This window comes from Hyaena hyaena, unplaced genomic scaffold (assembly GCF_003009895.1).
Source record: "Hyaena hyaena isolate Hyena2069 unplaced genomic scaffold, ASM300989v1 scaffold_65, whole genome shotgun sequence".
NCBI classification, from domain to species: domain Eukaryota; kingdom Metazoa; phylum Chordata; class Mammalia; order Carnivora; family Hyaenidae; genus Hyaena; species Hyaena hyaena.
Genome location: NW_024080697.1, coordinates 1,253,978 through 1,273,281, shown reverse-complemented (window position 1 = coordinate 1,273,281; position 19,304 = coordinate 1,253,978). Strand labels below are relative to the sequence as shown.

The following is a 19,304-nucleotide window of genomic DNA, read 5'->3' as shown; positions in this document are numbered from 1 at the left end:
CTTTGTCTGACTCACCCAAGGATTTCAATACATAATTACTGAAGTGTTCCCTGCACTAGGAATTAGTAAAGCAAAAACTGACAGGAAAGTAATTCTGAACAAAGAGAAGAGCACGTATAAAAAAAGGCCAGAGGAAAGGATAAAGCAAGCAAGAGGCACTAAAAGATGCGCAGATGACGAAGAAGAGAACATGGCTGTAAAAGGTAATGAACTCATTATTGCAAGCCTCAGGCCTGCACATATAATACGCAATTTCCATGACAGGATAGGATGCTTTGCTTTCAGATTAAGTTGCTGATCAACAGCCAAGGGTCATCATTTTATTTTTATTTTGGGAGTTAGAAAAAAACCAATTGAAATATACTTTCAACACTACATATAAAAGGCAATTATTTATCAATACTGCACTTCCAAATTTTCAAAGTTCAAGGATGTAACAAAATGTTAGACTATCAAAACGTTTTGTATTTATAAAAGAATTTTTAAGCCTTTCGAATAAATATATTAAGAGATACTCAATTTAAAAATATGCACAAAAATTAGGCATGTTTACATCAATACAATGAAATGCTATGACCTTTTTAACATATAAAAACATTAGAAATAAAGTACAAACATAGCATATATTCACTAAATACAATCACATAAAAACACATGTATTTGCCCATTGGTTAGAAGAAAAGTAAAACAAACAAATATTTGGTGCTTAAATATTTAGAAAATTTTTATACAGTTAGGTATGGTATTTCATAAACCTTTAGAAAACAAAAACCCTAAAGCTAAGTATGAAAACATTAGAGGTCTGTATAAAAATTTCAAGATTTAACATAAAAAATAGACTCCAAATGGGTATAAAAACTTAAGAGGTATGCACAGAAATACAAATGTCTTATTATCACAATATTTACATAAACATACTCAAATCAGCTGACCATGAGAATTACAAAATATTAAATTCTGGAATCAAATTCCTGCCCTTTTAGTTTTCATTTGAGATGATTTTTCTAATTATTTTCTAGTATCTGTAACTAAGATCCTAAAATCAAAACTTTCCCCCCAAAAAGTAATCACTATAAATAGGAACAACCATGACAAATGGAAGCATAGAGTGCTAATAGTGTTTACAGACCCTTGCTAATCCAAATAAGACAGCTACAGAATGGAAGAGGTCCATAATTCCAACCCAAAAACCAATCAAAAAGTACACATGACCAATCAGGAGCCTAGATATTACAAAGATGTCAATTCTTACACAAAATGATCAACAGGTTCTATGCAACACTCATCAAAATTCCAGCGGGTTTCTGAAAGCTGACAAGCTGATTCTAAGCATTACATGAGAAACAGAGAGGACCAAGAATAGTCAAGAAAATCTACATTAGAGGTCAGCAAACCATGGCCCCAAAGCCAAATCCAGGTATGAGTAATTTTTAACATTTTTAAATGTGAAAAATAAAAGGAAGAAAAATAACTGATAGAGACCAAATATGGCCTACAAGGCCTAAAAATACTTACCATCTGGCCATTCACAGAAAAAGTTTGCCAACCTCTGATCTAGAAACACAGAACTTGAGATCTTACACTAAGAGATATTAAGATTTATTATAAAGCTACAGTAATTTATTTAAAAAATCTTTTTAAGGTACTTATTGAGACAGAGAGGGAGCACAAGCGGGGGAGGGGCAGAGAGAGAGAGGGAGAGAGAGAATCTCAAGCAGACTCCATGCTGTCAGCCCAGAGCCTGATTGAGGGCTCGATCTGACGAACCATAAGCCAAAATCAAGAGTCGAACACTTAACTGACTGAGCCACTCAGGTGCCCCTAAAGCTACAGTAATTAAAACAATATGACACTGGTGCAAGGATAGACAGAGTATAGAAACAAATCCATACATATAGTCATTTGACTCATGATGAAGACACTACAAAGTAGTAAGGAAAAGATGATTTATTCAATAAATGGTGCTGAGGTCAACTAGATAGCCATATGAAAAATAATAAACCATGACCCCTACCTCATACTATACATTAACAAATAAATCAATTCTATATGGATTGTTGATTTAAAAATAAAAGTTAAAACAAGATATAAGATAAAATAGGATAATGTAATTATAGCCTTGGGGTAAACAAAGATTTCTTAAACAGGACACAAAAATGTACTAACCATAAAAGAAAAGATCGGTAAACTGGACTACTAAATTAAAATCAAGAATTTCTATCAATCAAAAGACACCAGGGGTGCCTGGGTGGCTTAGTTGGTTAAGTGTCCGACTTCAGCTCAGGTCATGAAATCATGGTTTGTGTGTTTGAGCCCTATGACAGGCTCTGTGCTGACAGCTCAGAGCCTGGAGTCAGCTTCAGTTTCTGTGTCTCCCTCTCTCTTTGCCCCTGCCCCTCCCCTGCTCATACTCGGTCTCTGTCTCTCTCAAAATTAAACATTAAAAAAAAGAAAAAGATATCAGGGGCACCTGGATGCCTCAGTTGGTTAAGCTGTTAGCATCTGACTCTTGATTTTCACTGAAATCATGATCTCAGGGTCATGAGAAAGAGTGCTGCATTGCATTGGGCTCCTTGCTGGGGACTGGGCATGGAGACTGCTTACGATTCTCTTTTCTCCCTCTGCTCCCCCATCTACCTCTCATGTGCACCCATACGTGCACACACTCTCTCAAAAAAAAAAAAGACACAATTAATCTTTGAGGTTCCCTCTGGGTTCACTGGATCCTAGTTTTATAACTTTTTTTTTTTTTTTAAAGGTTTTGTTTGTTTTGAAAGAGTGCACGTGTGCATGCACAAACTACCGGGGTAGGGAGATGGGGGGGATGGGGGAGGGGGAGGCAGAGAGAGTAAAAGACTGTACTGTTTGTGCAGAGCCTAGTCCTGGGCTCAAACCCACGAATCATGAGATCATGACCTGACCCAAAATCAAGAGTCAGATGCTCAACCAACAGGGCCACCCAGGTGCCCCTAGACTATTGTTTTTTTTTTTTTTTTTTAAAGTTCTATTATGCCTGTCAGAGTGGCTAAAATCAACAACACAAGAAACAACAGGTGCTGGCAAAGATGCAAAGAAAGGGGAACCCTCTTGCACTGTCTGTCAGTGGGAATGCAAACTGGTGCAGCCACTGTGGAAAACAATATGGAGGGTCCTCAAAAAGTTAAAAATGGAACAAACTACTCTGTGATCCAGCAATTGCACTACTAGGTATTTACCCAAAGAATACAAAAATACTAACACTAATTCAAAGGGGTACATGCATCCCAATGTTTATAGCAGCATTATCAACAATTGCCAAATTATGGAGAGAGCCCAAATGTCCAAAGGTCCATCAACAGATGAATGGATAAGTTGTAGTATGTGTGTGTGTGTATGTACATGTATATATGTATGTGTATACACACACGCGCGCACACACACACACACACAAAGGAATATTACTCAGCCATAAAAAGAACGAAATCTTGCCATTTGCAATGATGTGGATGGAGCTACAGAGTATTATGCTAAGCAAAATAAATTAGCCAGAGAAAGGCAAATACCATAGATTTCATTCATATGTGGAATGTAACAAACAAAACAAATGAGCAAAGGGAAACAAAAAAAAGACAAACCACGAAAACAGACTCTTAAATACAGAGAACAAGCTAATGGTTATCAGAGGGAAGGCGTGTGGGAATGGGTGAAATAGGTGATGGGGATTAAGGTGTCCACTTAGTGTGATAAGCACTGGGTGGTGTATGGCAGGGTTGAACCACTATATTGTACACCTGAAACTAATATACTGTATGTTAACTAACCAGAATTTAAATAAAAACTTTTTTTTTTAAATATATATTTTTATTTATTTCTAGGAGAGAGAGAGAGAAACAGCGTGAGCAGGGGAGGGTCAGAGAGAGAGGGAGTCACAGACTGAAACAGGCTCCAGGCTCTGAGCTGGCAGTCAGCACAGAGCCCGATGCGGGGCTCGAACCCACGAACCGCGAGATCATGACCTAAGCGAAAGTCGGACGCTTAACCGACTAAGCCACCCAGGCGCCCCAAATAAAAACTTTTAAAGAACAAAAAAATAAACAAGTTTATTGTAAGGACTGAAATTTCATCTTTTTCTCATACATTTTCCTAAGAACAAAGAAAATTTACTCCTTAAAAAACAGAAAGAAACTTACATTATCTTGCAATTACTATATGGGTCCACTAGAACCTTTCATAAATCTAAGACACATTACAGGATCCTAAGTGACTTTTTCTCTGAATCCTAAAGCATTCTGAAATTTCCTTACCCTCGAATTCATTACTTGTCATTGCTTATCAATTATCCCCATCTATGCTAAAGATTAAAATACGAAGACAATGAAGGAATGATGGACTCGCCTAAAGATGAAGCAAAAGTGAAATAAGCTGTCACCTCACCCCACTTTGTACTGTCCAAAATATTACAGTCTACTTTTAGGCTTCACTGAGTACAACTGAGAATTTAAAATTTTTCATTTCCTGACTATGGCAAAGAAAAGTGAGAGAGAAAGCTGTGTCAAAGTCAAAAAATAAACAGAGACAGAGGTACTCTAGGCTCTAATAAAAATGTGAAATTGATCATGTAAGTAAAATCTCCAACTGTAAGTCTTCAGATGACAGTGTCCTAGATGAATATTCTCAAATTCAAGATTTGATGAGTGAACAATATATTTCTAAGGACAGAAAGGAAATGTAACACTGTCATCCACTTAATTATTACACTGGAAGGATGTCATCACGTAATGTTTTGTGCCAAGAACCTGGACCATTCTGCTTTGCCAGAAGAATATATGACAGAATTATTTCATCTTTTATGTTTATGTTTGTGTGCCAAAATTTACTTGATGCAGGGTTTTGCTCTTTTAAAATTTTTATTAAGATTTTGAACAAGCAGTTTTTCACTATCTCTTCATTGTTACTTCTGTAAATTATTTGTAAGATTACTTTAAAATTTCCAAAGTAAAAAGGGCCTGCTAGATCTACGGAACACATTTTTTTGGCATGCTGAAGATATGAAATACTGAAGTTATGAAAGAAAGAGGGCTGCAGAGTGAGAAACACTCAAGACAATCTAGGCACAGGATGAGATCTAGTGTACATAAGGAACTCCTACAAATCAATAAGAAAAAATCACAACCCGATAGAAAAACTGGGGAAAGATGTCAATCAGCAGTTCATAAAAGAGGAAATCCAACTTAACAATAATCAAATGGAAAGAGAACTTAACCTCATTTGTTATCAGGGAAATACAAATTAAAGCCATACTACAATGCCACTAGACATCCATCAAGATTGCTATAATTTAAAAATTTAATATTACCAAGTGTTGATGAGGATGAAAAAAACACAAAAAATCGGAACACAAAAAATTGCCAGTGAGACTGTAAATGGACTCCATCACTCTGGAAAACTGTTTGACAACATCTATCAAAGTAGGAACACACATACCCCATGATCAAGTAATTCCAATCCTTGGTATATTTCTCAACAAAATTAAATACACACACACACACACACACACACACACACTCCCCTAAAGGGACACATACAACACCAAAAGACACAAAGCAGCATTCCTCATAATAACCAAAAAGCTTAAATGACCATCACTATTAGAACAGATAGACTGTGGTAAATTCATAAAATAAAATACTGTAGAGCAATGGGAATGAACAAACCACAGCTAAACAAACATGGATAAACCTCACAGCAACATAATGTTGAGTGAAAGAGGCTAGACTCCACAGAGTATATACAGTATGATTCCATTTACATAAACTTCAAAAACAGGGAAAACTAATCTCTGGCAGACAAAGTCAGTATAGTGGTTATCTTTGGGCAAGGGAAAATGGGAAGGGGAATGAGGAGGACTTTTCAGACACCAGGAATTTTTATTTCTTGATCTCAGTACTGATAACATGAGTGTGTTTCCTTTGTCAAAATTCACTAACTGCACACCCAGTACTGTGCACATCTCTATATGTTACTCTTCAATAAATAAGTTTTGTGATCGAAAAATAAAAGGTTCTAGGAAACCAACATCCACTGACCTAACAGATTCTTGGAGCGGGGCAGTCTTCTAGAAGACTTGATGAGTCCAATGATACACACACATACACACAATTTCAAAATAGCTGCCCCGGATGCTCAATGATATAGTATGCTATTTACACGTGATGCAGTTCTATCACTTGCCCTTTAGAAACCTTCACAGTTTTTTAAAGAGCAGCCTAGATCTGGATTTTGCAAAAACTTTATCTTAATAGTGTGTTATTTAAAATTTTTCTTAAGTTTATTTATTTATGAGAGAGATAGAGACAACATGAACAGGGGAAGGGCAGCAGAGAGAGAGAGAGAGGGAGAGAGAGAGAGAATCCCAAGCAGGGTCTGCACTGCCAGCAAAGAGCTGATGCAGGACTCGAATCCATGAAACCGTGACATCATGACCCGAGCAGAAACAGAGAGCTAGACACTTAACTGACTGAGCCACCAGGCACCCCTTAATAGTGTGTTATTTTAATAGTGTGTTATTGGTAAATAAGTTGTCTGTGTTCTCCATTCTTGTTTCTCTACCCAGCTTTGTTTAAAAAAACAAAACAAAACAAAACAGAGTGGCTTACCATATCAGTTATGTGGTTATGGCAAACTTGGGATTCAACTACTAACAAAAATTCACAAGTTTCCTTAATAGTGTGGATTATTCCTACCTCAGTCTCTTTTACTCACTTATCAGCTTCCACTGATTTTTTTTTTTTAACTTAGTTACACAGGAGAAAAAAGAACTATGCCTGGGAAATAGTCACAAACTATACTTGATATGAGCTGGGTGAATGAAAGTAGAAGGGTAATAGAAATGGAAATGACATAAGCTAGACTGGGAAAGGTGTTAAAAACAGGGTAGATAATGTGAACAGAATCCAATTCAAAAACAAAACGAAACAAAAGCCATCCTTATCAAAGTTGCAGGCGAAAAAACTGGAGAGGAATATCTTCCATCTAAAAGCAATATAATCAACACTTACTAAGATTTCAGCAGGCTAGATGTTGGCCCAAACCCAACTAGATGATATGTAAAAATAAAGTCTTAGAAAAAGAGAAAAACAAAAAACAAAAACTGCACAAGTTCAGGATGAGAGAGACTTCATTTAATAATGGCTAATGTGAAAAAGACCAGGGAAGCCAAATTGATGTTAAGCTCAACATAAATCAACACTGTGAGAGTGAGGACCAAAAAAAGCAATTTATTTAGTTATACATTTACATTCTTTATAGCAAAATTGGTCATAGGTTCTCTGGCTCCCTGCATCTGAAGTGTTTGTTCTCAAGGAGACTGACCAAAGGCCCTTCGCAAGACAGTGAACAACATAGCTGGAGGAGGCTAGAGCCAATGTTAGTGTGAAAAGAAAAGAAGAATCTGATATGTGATGGCAGGGAAGAGCAGGTAAGGCAGGATGGGGGAGACAAGAGCAGGGTGTTTAAATAACTCTAGGGACACACTGTAGAAGGGGACAGGATAATTCATTATGTGTGGCACCACAAAGGCAGATCTAGAATCAACAGGCAGAAGTGATAGCGACACATTCAGGTTCAATATAAACAAACTTTCCAAAAAACTGTCAACACCTTATATGGTGGTACTCCTTATCACAGTGCCAATGTTTAAGCAGAGGCCATCAACCACTTGTCATAGGAAGTAAAATGAACTTAAATGTGGATCAGAAGGCCTTGGATTCTAATTCTAGCTCAACCATTTTCTAGGTATGTCATCTGGGGGAATTCATTTACAACCTCTCCAAATCTCAGCTTCCCTTCTATGTTTACTTCATATATCATGGAGAAGAATAAATTAAGTAATAACAAGTAATAATAATAGGTGCAAGACCCAGGATGACAAACTAAGATGCAGTACAAATATGAGTTGCTACAGAGGAGATACCACACTAGATAGTTGCTAAGATCCTCCTGGCACTGAAATTATTCAGGTACCTTAAGGCAAGAAAAAACTTAACACAGGTGCTAAATTTACAACAAGATTTGGTAGGCAAAAGATGGAAAATATTAATGATAGAAAAAAAGGGAGCAGGAAATCTGCTTCACAAGGTGTTAAGAATGCACTTTTCTGATAGCAAATAAGTCACCAGATCTAAAAAGCAATGCTTAATCCTAGAGATAAGTAAGAATCCAAATAAAAGTTTACACTTTCCAAATAAATCAAGACCACAAAATGCACTTGTAATCACTGACAGTATGAATATCACTGAATCATGACATTAAACACAGTGCTTAACTAATAGTGCTTTCGCTTTGGGGACCCTCTGGACCCTGTTCCCACTGGCTGTGGACTCAGGCTCTACTTTCCCAGTTACATGATGTTGAGCAAATTACTCAAACTGCTCAGCCCCAGTCTATAAGGGGTAAATGTAGGGTATGAACCTGCCTACTTCACAGGTAGCTGAGAAGATTCCATGAGATAACGTATGTAAAGCCTCTGGTACTCAGAGGAATTCGTATTAATTATGTGTTGTACCAAAGAGGCAGATCTAAAATCAACAAGTAGAAGTTACAGCAACACACTTAGGTTTAATGAAAGAAATAAACTTTCTAGAAAAATGTCAATACCTTACGCGGTAGAGTTGCCTTGCACTTAATTAGTTTTGACTTTGGATGGAGTTTTGGGCCATGTTATTTTCAGAGTTATACATTTGGGGAATGAATGATATATTTTGTTTCCAAAGGTTGAAATTAAAAATGATAATAGAGATACATAGACACTGAGGTGGAAAATTAATCAATGTACTAAGTGCAAAGAGCAAGTTTACAAGAAAATATACTCAGTACGATCCCATTTTTCTGACATATATTTCTTAAAATTATTATTTCTAAATGATGAAATTAGGTGACTTTTACTTTTTAAAAATATTTTTCTGTACTATCTAAATTTAGTATAAGGAATATGTATTTCTATTACAATTTCCGGTTGGAAAAAAATATGATTGAAATGTTTTTCTATCGGAAAATTAACATTTATGTCAACTTGGGGAGAAAAATATACTTCTACAAACTTGGAAAAATGAGTTTAACACTTTTCAGAAAGCAAAGAAAAAACTTAGAAACTACTGGTAAATTTTTCCTTGTGCTTTTCTAAATAAAAATGTGGTTCAGACGACAGCAAAACATCTCCCAAATTGAGTGAAATATACAGGAAATAAGCTCCTTGGGGGCGGGGATTTGTCTGCTCTGTTCTATTTACTGCTATAAGCACAGAGCAGGAATAAATATTTGCTGAGCAAGTGGATAAAAGTCCTATTTACCCTTATACTGAATTTTGTTGCTTTATTTCACTAGAATATTGGCTTGTTCATCTTTATCTCCAACAGCTAGCATAGTATCTAACAAAGAGAAGTTACCAATTCAGATATCTGTCAACTAAAAAAATAAATTTAATAAATATTACTTTTAAAGCTAAAACGTCAATAAAAAATTGATAAGCATTATTCTAAAACATGACGTTCATCCTGAACTATAATCTTTACATATAGAATAAAGGCAGTGACAAAGAAGTGGGGCACATTACTATTTCTAGATTTTATTATGTCGCATTTAGTAAGTAAACGATACTAACGTTATTAATTATAAGCCAGGAATACATATAAAAGTACAAAGAGAATATAGAAATCACATAAATAAAGTCTTTTATACCATCAAGGCCCACTCAGCCTAAATCAACAAAAAAGCCAAACCAAACCAACCAATCATCCAAACAAAGGCAGACCTACCTTGGGCCTCTTGGGCCTTCCAAGTAACTGCTTCTAGGAGGATCTGGAAGCAGTCCACCTGACCTCACTGGCATGTCCTTGACTGCTGTGATTGGCTGAGATGGAGCAGCTGAAGACTCCCCAAGTCCTTGCTCAGATGAGAACGAACTATATGGCAGAGTAGACTTGCTCAGAGGGACTTTAGAATTCACTTGTTCTGATGGGCTAATAGCTGATTGTAGTGGAGGATGGTAAGCTGAGGGTGGGGCTGAACCAAAAGACACAGGAGTGGGAAGCAGTGCTGGTCTAGGTTTCTCTGGAACCTGTGAACTCTGAGAACTGGAGGCGGGTGGAACTGGGGCTGCTGCTAACTGAGGAGGTATCCCTTGTGGAACCCCAGGGGGAGGTAATCCTGGAGGAGGTGTGGCTAAAGACAACGGTGGGAGGGGCAGGACAGGTGGAGGTGCTGTTGAGGAGAGAGATGGTGGGGGAAGAACCGGTGGTGGCCCTGCAGAAGAGAGGGAAGGTGGGGGAAGAACTGGTGGGGGTCCTGCAGAAGAGAGAGATGGAGGCATCACAGGTGGGGGCACAGAGGTTGGCAAAGAAGGTGGCATCACAGGTGGGGGCATGCCAGGCGGTGGCACTGAAGCAGGCAGGGCAGGGGGCATCACTGGTGGTGGCAATGATGGAGGCAATACCGGAGGGGGCATTGTTGGTAGAGGTGGAGGCATCTGAGAATATGGAACAAAAGGAGGTGGCATTGACATGTTCCCCATATACTGGTTCTTCATGTTCTGAAATGAATTGACTTTCTCCTGGAGATAGGTCTGAGTCGCTTTCATATGTCCCTGCCATGTTTTCCACTGCTTCTCATACTCCTGAAGCTGATCTTTATGAGGATAAGAATGGAGCTGCTCCTCCCACAGCTGAAACTCCCGCTCCCACTCTTGGTAGAGATGTTGAAACTGTTGCTGCTGCATCTCATAATGCCGCAGCTGCACGTCTACAGACATGGTCTACGAATAAAGGGGTAACAATTATTTCAAGACATTCATAGAGGAGAATTAACCATAAGTTAAAATATTAATAAATCCAGGGCATTTGAAGTCTTAGGAAATTAAAACCCTGAAGACTTTGGGACACTAAGGGTAAGCTTGTTACAGCTCTTCAATGATGATCATTCTTTCTCCTGTGACTCATTTCTGTAAGTTATCACAGAGCTGGAGAAACCAACTAAACACCAAAGCAAATACTTATCTTAGCAACAATTGCTTTTCAAGTTTTTAATATTTTAATATTAAGTTTATTTCAAGTTTAAAATATTTTAATATTTTAATATTACCATGGATCATTTTAAGAACTTGAGAAACGATCTATCATTATAGACATACAGACACAAGTTTGAATCTTCAAGATATGAGTAAAACAAGTATATTTTATGGTGTGTTTCCTTAGGTTTTTGTGGTGGTTGCTTTGATCTTTTTGATGGATTTTGGCTTGTGGGTCACTGTAGTGATTTGTAGGCAACCTGATCCTATATGGTAAGAATCAGGGGCTCTTAAAATCCTTAGCAACAGTGCTCTAACATCTTCCTGGGTTGACAGGACCAGAAGACTCCACTATCCCTGCCCCATCCCAAGAGCATTTTCATAAAACCATACTTCCCACCCTGGTGATGGGAGAGAACTATTTTGACCCTCCTCGGAAACATCTAATTGTCAACTTAATATCCTTCCTTCTTCACACTTAAATCTCTCTCAGGAATAACAACTCCTTTAAATGACTTGGGGCAACTTCCCGTGCGTCAGTGGAGGAAGCACTTGCCTGCATATGTGGGGGCTGCTGTATAACCTGCTGGTACTGCTGCAGGATCTGCTGTAACTGAGTGTGCTTCTGCATTATCCCCTGGTACTGGAAGCCAACTCGATGCTGTTGGTGCTGCTGCCAGTGCGCTGCTGCAGCCTGCAACTGCTTCAACCGAGCATCTTCTTCCGGGTCTTCAGACTACAGTTAAAAGAGAAAATATATTCTTATGTAAGTAATAAATCAGAAACCAAACTAACAAGAAACCTGAATATTTTATAAAGTATTATGTTATATAGTCCAGAATCCCTACAACTCTGGCTGACTGAGAAAAGCTGTTTTATATTTCGATAAAAGACCTGGCTCTATTTAGACTATGGATTATCTCTTTAGACTATGGACAAATACAAAGGAGTTTATAAATTCCACAGTCTTCAGTGGAATAACAATCCATCCCACTGTCCCTAAGTAGGGCAATCATTTCCCCAAAAAAGTCAAAATTGACAGCTATGTTCTTTGCACTCCGAGAAATCTTTTTCACGTTCACCACTTTTCACCAATAGATGACAATGTAATCATTATGGCTCAATAAAGTTTCCACATAGGCTCTGGGAGAAAAAAAATACCTTTGGATCAAAGTGAGAATTCTCCATGTGTCAGTAATAGGTTAAGTGATAAGGATTATTACATTTCATGCTTCAACAGCTCTATAAGATAGCTACTACCCATTTTGCAGATGAGCAAATGATAGCACAGAGCAATTAACTAACTTGTGCAGAGTCACCCCCAGCAAGTGGCAGTCCCTGAACTACAGCTTGGACAGTGTGACAACAAAAGCTGAAGCTCTTAAATACTGCCCTGTGCTGCCAATATGAAAACACCCTGGTATCGCTTTAGTGCTCAGAGACTCTCAATTCAGAAGAGTGTCTCATTCTTTTCTCACTTAAACTATGAAAAAAATGTCTTTTCTAAACTTGATCAGGCATTCATCTGATTGTTTCATAACAGAATTTTACACGTACTTGAAAAAAACACATAAAAACATATATCCATTTTGACAAAGGTATCTATAAATGAATCAGAAAAAAAAAGCCGAATCATTTATTAAACACTGAGTAATTAATTCTGTGATTACCTGGGGTTCCTCAGGTGGGAGAGGAGGTGGTACCTCCTCATTAGGAGGTGGTAATGGGGGCTCCTCAGATGAAGGAGGTTCTGGTGCTTGACTGGTGGCAGGTACTGTAACTTCTTCTTTTACCGGCTCGGGTGCATCCTTTGCTACGACAGGACCTTTCTTGTGTCCTGGCAAATGTACTTTTGTCCTCTGCTGCAAACTAAGCAGGTGCTGTCGATACCAATACTGCTGCTGTTCCTACAACAGAAGCCATTTATAAGAACTGTAATTAACAATCCTATATATCTGCAACTCGGTGTTGACAGAGACCTGTATTTGTATCTGTGTTCACATATCTATATGTAAGAAAAGGCAAAGCTGGACTGAGAAAGGCAAAAAAGTAAACAAGGTCTTTCCATTCCTCCTCTATTTATACATTTAAGTTAAGCATATATATTAATTTAACAATATATAATACTTCTCTACTCTCTCAACACATATGCTTTTGGAAGCGAGAGCAGTCTTTTGATAAATGCTTTCATTTATCTTGTTTTTAACCTGCCAGGATTTAACCTGCTTGTTTTTGTTTTTTTTTTTAACCTGCTTGTTTTTAACCTGCTATTACTTGGTGTGGATTTATCCAAGGAGTCTTGTAATTAATGAATATAACCAAGTAGTTCGGCCTCTTCTCTGCCTTCTCTCTCCTCCAGTGCTCTTCTGTCTTTTAAACACCTGTTATATCCCAGTTATATACACATAAATGAAAATATACTGTGTTTTTGAATACTATTTATTTTAAAGTCTCAGTTTTGTCTTCCAAATTATACTTTAATTGTAATTTAATTTTCTGGAAGCTTGTTTTATGCTTCCATTTTTGAAAAGTTACAACAAAAGCAAGTTTAATGCAGAAATAATTAGAAAATACAACTGATCCTCATTATTCATGGCTTCCATATTTGCAAATTTGCCCACTACTAAAATTTATTTCTAACTCCAAAATCAATAGTCAGGACACTTTGGCTGCCATTTGTGGACATGCGTGGTAGAGTAGTGAAAACTCTGAGTTGCCTGCCCTGCACATTTCCTGCTGTGACAGAACAAGGCCATGCTCTGCCTTTTTGTTTGGCTCTCATTCTGTAAATAAGTGTCCTTTTCATGGTCTATTTAGGACCACATTTTTCAGATTTCTGTGCTTTTTGTTGGTGATTTTGCTGTTTAAAATAGCGCCACACATAGTGTAGTGTGCTGTCTAGTGTTCCTAAGTGCAAGAAAGCTGTGACTGATGTGTTTCACACAGGAAATCTATTGTAGATACTAACTTTATTCACGCTTGTGTTACAGTGCTGTTGGCTCTGAGTTCAATGTTAATCAACAATATATAGTAAATAAGGTGTCATTAAACAGGAACACATATAAAACAAGGTTATGTATTAACTGGTTGGTGAAAATGAGACCAAAAGCTCATAAGAACCTAATCCTGTATTTCTCCTGGGAGCAGTGGTTTAGTATTCACTAACTCAATGTTCCTGGCAACTTTATGGAACACAAATAAGGAGAATCAACTGTACAAATAAACAATAACTGATAAATTAAAACCAATAAAAAAAAATCTCACCACGCAGACATAACTACAGGATCTTCATTTTCCCAGTATTCATTATATAACTCCCTATGGTCACAAGGTTGCATAAGGAAAAAAGTTGTCATAACACTAAAATATTCACTAAGGTACTACCCTTTATACTTCCAGAATTAACAACAGCATGTATTTCTACTACAATTATAAAGATGCAGGATTTTATGAAAGTGATGTTGGAGAACTTTGGAATTTATTACTGAGAGCTGAGATCTAGCATAAGTCCTGCCAACTACAACCAAAACATTTTTTAGAATAACAACTGCAAAAGAGAAGGATATGAATATTAAAGGTTGAAGACAGCTCCTGAGAAAATTGATAAATCCCTATGTTTCTTTCAATATATCCAAAACCAAAATAAAAGATGATACATAATACTGCAATATGATTTTGTCACAAAAATTATAGTATAGAAACCAAAGCAACACTAGACTTTGTTCAATCTAAGACTCAGCTATTCCTAGGGTGCCTGGGTGGCTCAGTCATTTGGGTGTCTGACTCGATTTCAGTTCGTGAGATTGAGCCCCGCAATGGGCTCCGCACTGGGACTGGAGCCTGCTTGGGACTTTCTCTCCCTCTTTCTCTACCCTTCTCCTGGTCACACTCTCTCTCTCCCTCTCCCTCAAGATAAACATTAAAAAAAAAAAAGACTCAGATATTTCTTAGATTTTGAGCTTTGATTTTTAAGATTGTGTTCCAAGTCAGTTTTTTTACGTTTTACAACAAACTTTTGGTTCCTGTGTTAAATGGATTCATTTTCCTTAAATTCATGGGAATTCATCATCTTTGGATAACCAGGATTTCCTGTACTGTTAATATTTTATTGTACATCCTCTCCAATTTCCCACACGCAAACAAGATGCATAAAATATGTACAATATATACTCTTTTCTCACTAAACATAATGTTCTATTATCTGTTTTTTCACTCATAAAATATAATTTTCTTGGGAGAGAGCTGTCTCATGTTTTTCTTATCCTATCTGGTGCTTAACCATACTTCTGGAGCACAGGAGAACGTCAATAAATGGTTACTGATCAACTGAAGACTTCCCTTCTATGCCACTCGTTTCTACTACCTGAAACTTGCTTCAAACCATCTCACTAACTACATCTTCAAGACTGGGTCATGATTGGGCTTCTCTGTTTTTAATTACCATGCACATAATCATCAGCTCCAGGGATATAATTACTTTTCCCATTAAACAAAAAAAAAAAAACAGCACATTGACCACGACAGGTGACAATAATGTACCATTAAAACATTTTCAACTTTCTTCCAATAGTTTATGAAAACAGTAACAGGCTTATCTTTCAGCTTAAAAAAATTAATAAACTGTCTCTTTCAAGTAGAAGTTAAAAGTTTTCTTTAGTTTTCAGTAGCTTTGAAAGCATCTCTAAAAGATACAAAGATGCAAACCGCCTTTCATAAACTAGAAGCCAATGGCTACAGACTGTACAAGATCTTGATTCTTAATTTATACCCATCTTATTGCCAATGCTCCTAGACCTAGTCTAGGGTTAAGAATCTTATTGCAGGGGCACCTTGGTGGTTCAGTTGCTTAAGCATCTGACTCTTCATTTTGGCTCTGGTTATGATCTCACAGTTTGTAAGATCGAGCCCATGCTGGGCTCTATGTTGTCAGTGTGGAGCCTGCTTGGGATATTCTCTCTCTCTCTCTCTCTGTCCCTACCCTGCTCATGCTCTCTCTCAAAATAAATAAGTAAACTTAAAAAAAAAAAAAAAGAAAAGAAAACTTGTTGGAGCTTGAGTACTTGTTGATGTACTGACAGTATGCATTGTAGGTCAATTTCTATTTCATATGAACCCAATAAGCAGAAACCAGATCTAATTCAATCTTAGACTGATTAGGCTTTGGCACACTTTTAAAGCTCTACATATGAGCATCATTCAGACATGTCCTTAGTGACCCCAAGAGAAGGGTGGTTTAGCTCTATTATAGAAAGGAATGAAACCTGCCTGGACTGCCTACTGAAGCCAAAGCCAAACTAGTAGCCAGTTCTTCTGATTGTTCCATTGTATCAGGCAACTCCATCTCACATGGGATATTAGTTCATAGGTAGAGGGAAATCATTGCAAATGTCACATTCAAGAAGATATTGAACGAAGACAGTTAAAAAGTAAGGATGTAGAACTATTTGTCACAAATATCATTATCAAAAAAAGATGCTAATTTATTCAGCACTTACTGACCACCTGCTGGTACAGTAACAAACTAGGTACTAAATGATTTTCCAAGCAGGGAAATATAAAGCAAGAGGGTGTGTGAGGTAGGGAGGGGAAGGAGAGATACAGAGAGGGAGAAGGAGAGAGGAAGAGAGAAAGAGAGAGAGAGAGAGAGAGAGGTCTTAGAGATTAATTTTAGAAGGCTGTCTTTCCTATCCAGGTTATTATAAATGCCTGTAACACTAATGTCCTATGTCTTACATCCTAAAGCAAGGGGTGGGGGAGAAATGTGGTAAAATAATTGGTTTTCCATCTTTTAGATTTATTTAAAATGTTTATTTTCAGTATTCTTGAGGTGCACATTCTACTCTAGGAATCTTAGTCCCATCTAAAAAAATTAAAAATTAAAAAATAGCGCTCCTTTACTTCACCTCTTCCTCCAGCTCCTGCCCTCATTCTCTCTCTCTCTCCTTCAGTCAAACTTCTTGAAAGAGTTGTCTATACTCACCATCCCCATTTCCTCACCTTCCATCACTCCTCAAATCAATGCAATATGGCTTCAGTCACTATGAAACTGCTCCTGCCAAGGTCAACAATAATCTACATGTCAGTAAATGCAAAAGATAACTCATGGTCTTTATCTTGCTTGACCTCTCAGTGGTAGTGACACAGCTGACCACTCTCTTCCTAGAAACAGTCTTCTCTGCACTTCTGTGGGACTGCACTGTCCTGACTTTCCATCTACCCACTTAGTCTTTCTTCTGTTGGTTCCCCTAGTTACTGAGATTCTGGAGGGCTAGGCTCAGTATCCTTTAAACTCTATTTTTACTCTACACACACACTCCTCAGGAGACCTCATTACTTTTGTGCCCCAAATACCATTTTTAGGCTGATGACCCACTAGTCTATCATGTCTCCAAGGTCTCGATTCTAGACTCCAAACCTGTACCTAACTTCCAATTGGACATCTCCATTTGGAATCATGTGCCTCAAGGACCTCAAACTTAGTAGGTCTAAAACTAAACTCATGCTCCTCCCCCAGACCTATTCTTCCCCCTCTTCTAGGTTTTCCTGTTTTATTAGTAAATGGGACCACCATCTACCTAGCAGTCTATTCCAGAAACTCAGGAATCATCCTTGCCACCTCCCTCTCCACTACTACTCTATCTCCAATTAGATTCTAGTGCACAAATATTTCTCCAGTCTTTCCACTTCTCTCCATCTCCACTATCATCCTCCAAGTCCAAGCCACTATTATCTCTTGCCTGGATTATTCTAAGTGTTCTCTCTAAATCACCCTTGATCTTGTCAATTCCACTCTCCACACTGTAAGCACAATGAGTTTTCAAAAATGCCACTCTGTCACGTTCGACAGCATAAAATCCTTCAGTGTCATCTTACTGCCCAAAAGTCCTCACAGGCCTACCTGATTTGGTTTGTGTCTACAATTCTCACCCTGAGCTTTCAGTAAGCCTCACTCTCAATGCTATCTGGTTGATTCCTACTCATTCTTCAGGTTTCACTTAAATATCACTTACAAAAGGAAGCTTCTTCAATTAGGTTACTGCTTTCAGCTATATCCAATCATTAAAAAAAAATTTTTTTTTTGTTCTTCACCTACTATGTGCTAGACCCTGAGCAGGACACTGTAAATACAATGGTGAGCTTAAAACAAAAAAAGCAAAAAAAAAAAAAAAAAAAAAATCTCACCTCTTCCCATTCCTCATGGAACAGTCTAGGGACACTGCATAGTTTACAATTCCAGAAGCACCTGGTACTCCTCATAATTACCTATTAAATGTCTTGTTCTTCCCATTGGAACAAGTCAGTGAGGGCAGGTGTCATGTCTATTTTCTTCACCATTTCATCTCTGGTACTAAACTAAGCAAGCTACTTGGCACATAGCTGCTACTCAATAAATACCTGAATATTAAATGAATGACTAAAAATTCTAATCAAAGTCAACAGCTTTACCTAAATAAGCTTTGAGAATAAAAGGATAAACAAAGTCACAACTTATGAAACAAAGGCTAGTATGCACTTTACCTAGCCAGTCCTTTAAACATACAGAAAAGTTAATGCTGTTCAAAAAAGATATGTTCCATTAAATCACCAATGTTTTACTCTGAAAACCAGAAATCAAATGGAAGCATATCAAGCATTTATCCTGTCTTTCCTATACCAACCCTATTTCTAATTAAATAGTCCTAATTAATGAAAGCTTTTCTTTACAGAATTCCATATAGAAAATGAAGAAATGGCAGGAAAAAAATCACCATGTTATCATCTTTTAATGGAGAAATAATTTACTCAGGCAAAGACTATCAATGGATGAATCTCGAGATGAAACATTAAAGGCAAAATTGATGGGAAGCTTTACAATGAAGAGACCAGACTGTTCCCCTCAATCAATCCTGGCACCACTAATAGTGGGGCAACCAGGCAATTGTGTGTCTCCTGATGGGGGTGCAAATGAAGTACACAGCACCACTCTGGTTATGACATACATTTGCCAAAAGAAAGGTGAACTTAAATCTAAGTTTTCAGAGTTTAACAGAAACGTTAGAGAGAGTGGAACACGTCAAGTAATTGGGAAACTATGAGAAAACAGACAAATCCAGAATGTAGGACATTCTATAGGACCACTGAGATAGAGTTCTCAAATTCAATGGCATGAGATAGAAAAACAATAGGAGAGAGTGATCTAGAAAAGGAGTTCTCAACGGAGGGTGATTTTAACCCCCAATGGATATTTGGTAATGTCTGGAAACATTTCTGTTTCCCACTGGGAACT

General features: G+C 37.5%; 1 protein-coding gene across 3 annotated transcripts in view; it reads right to left on the bottom strand.

The window, feature by feature from the left end:
- Positions 1–19,304, bottom strand: part of YLPM1 (YLP motif containing 1) — a 73,135-nt gene that overhangs the window by 50,303 nt on the left and 3,528 nt on the right. For all 3 annotated transcript variants that reach the window (XM_039232226.1, XM_039232224.1, XM_039232225.1), the window contains exons 2-4: positions 12,709–12,945; positions 11,595–11,774; positions 9,792–10,786 (exon numbers count right to left, since the gene is read on the bottom strand). In XM_039232226.1, coding sequence (XP_039088157.1) covers positions 9,792–10,786; positions 11,595–11,774; positions 12,709–12,945 — 1,412 coding nt within the window. The remainder of the gene's footprint in view (positions 1–9,791; positions 10,787–11,594; positions 11,775–12,708; positions 12,946–19,304) is intronic.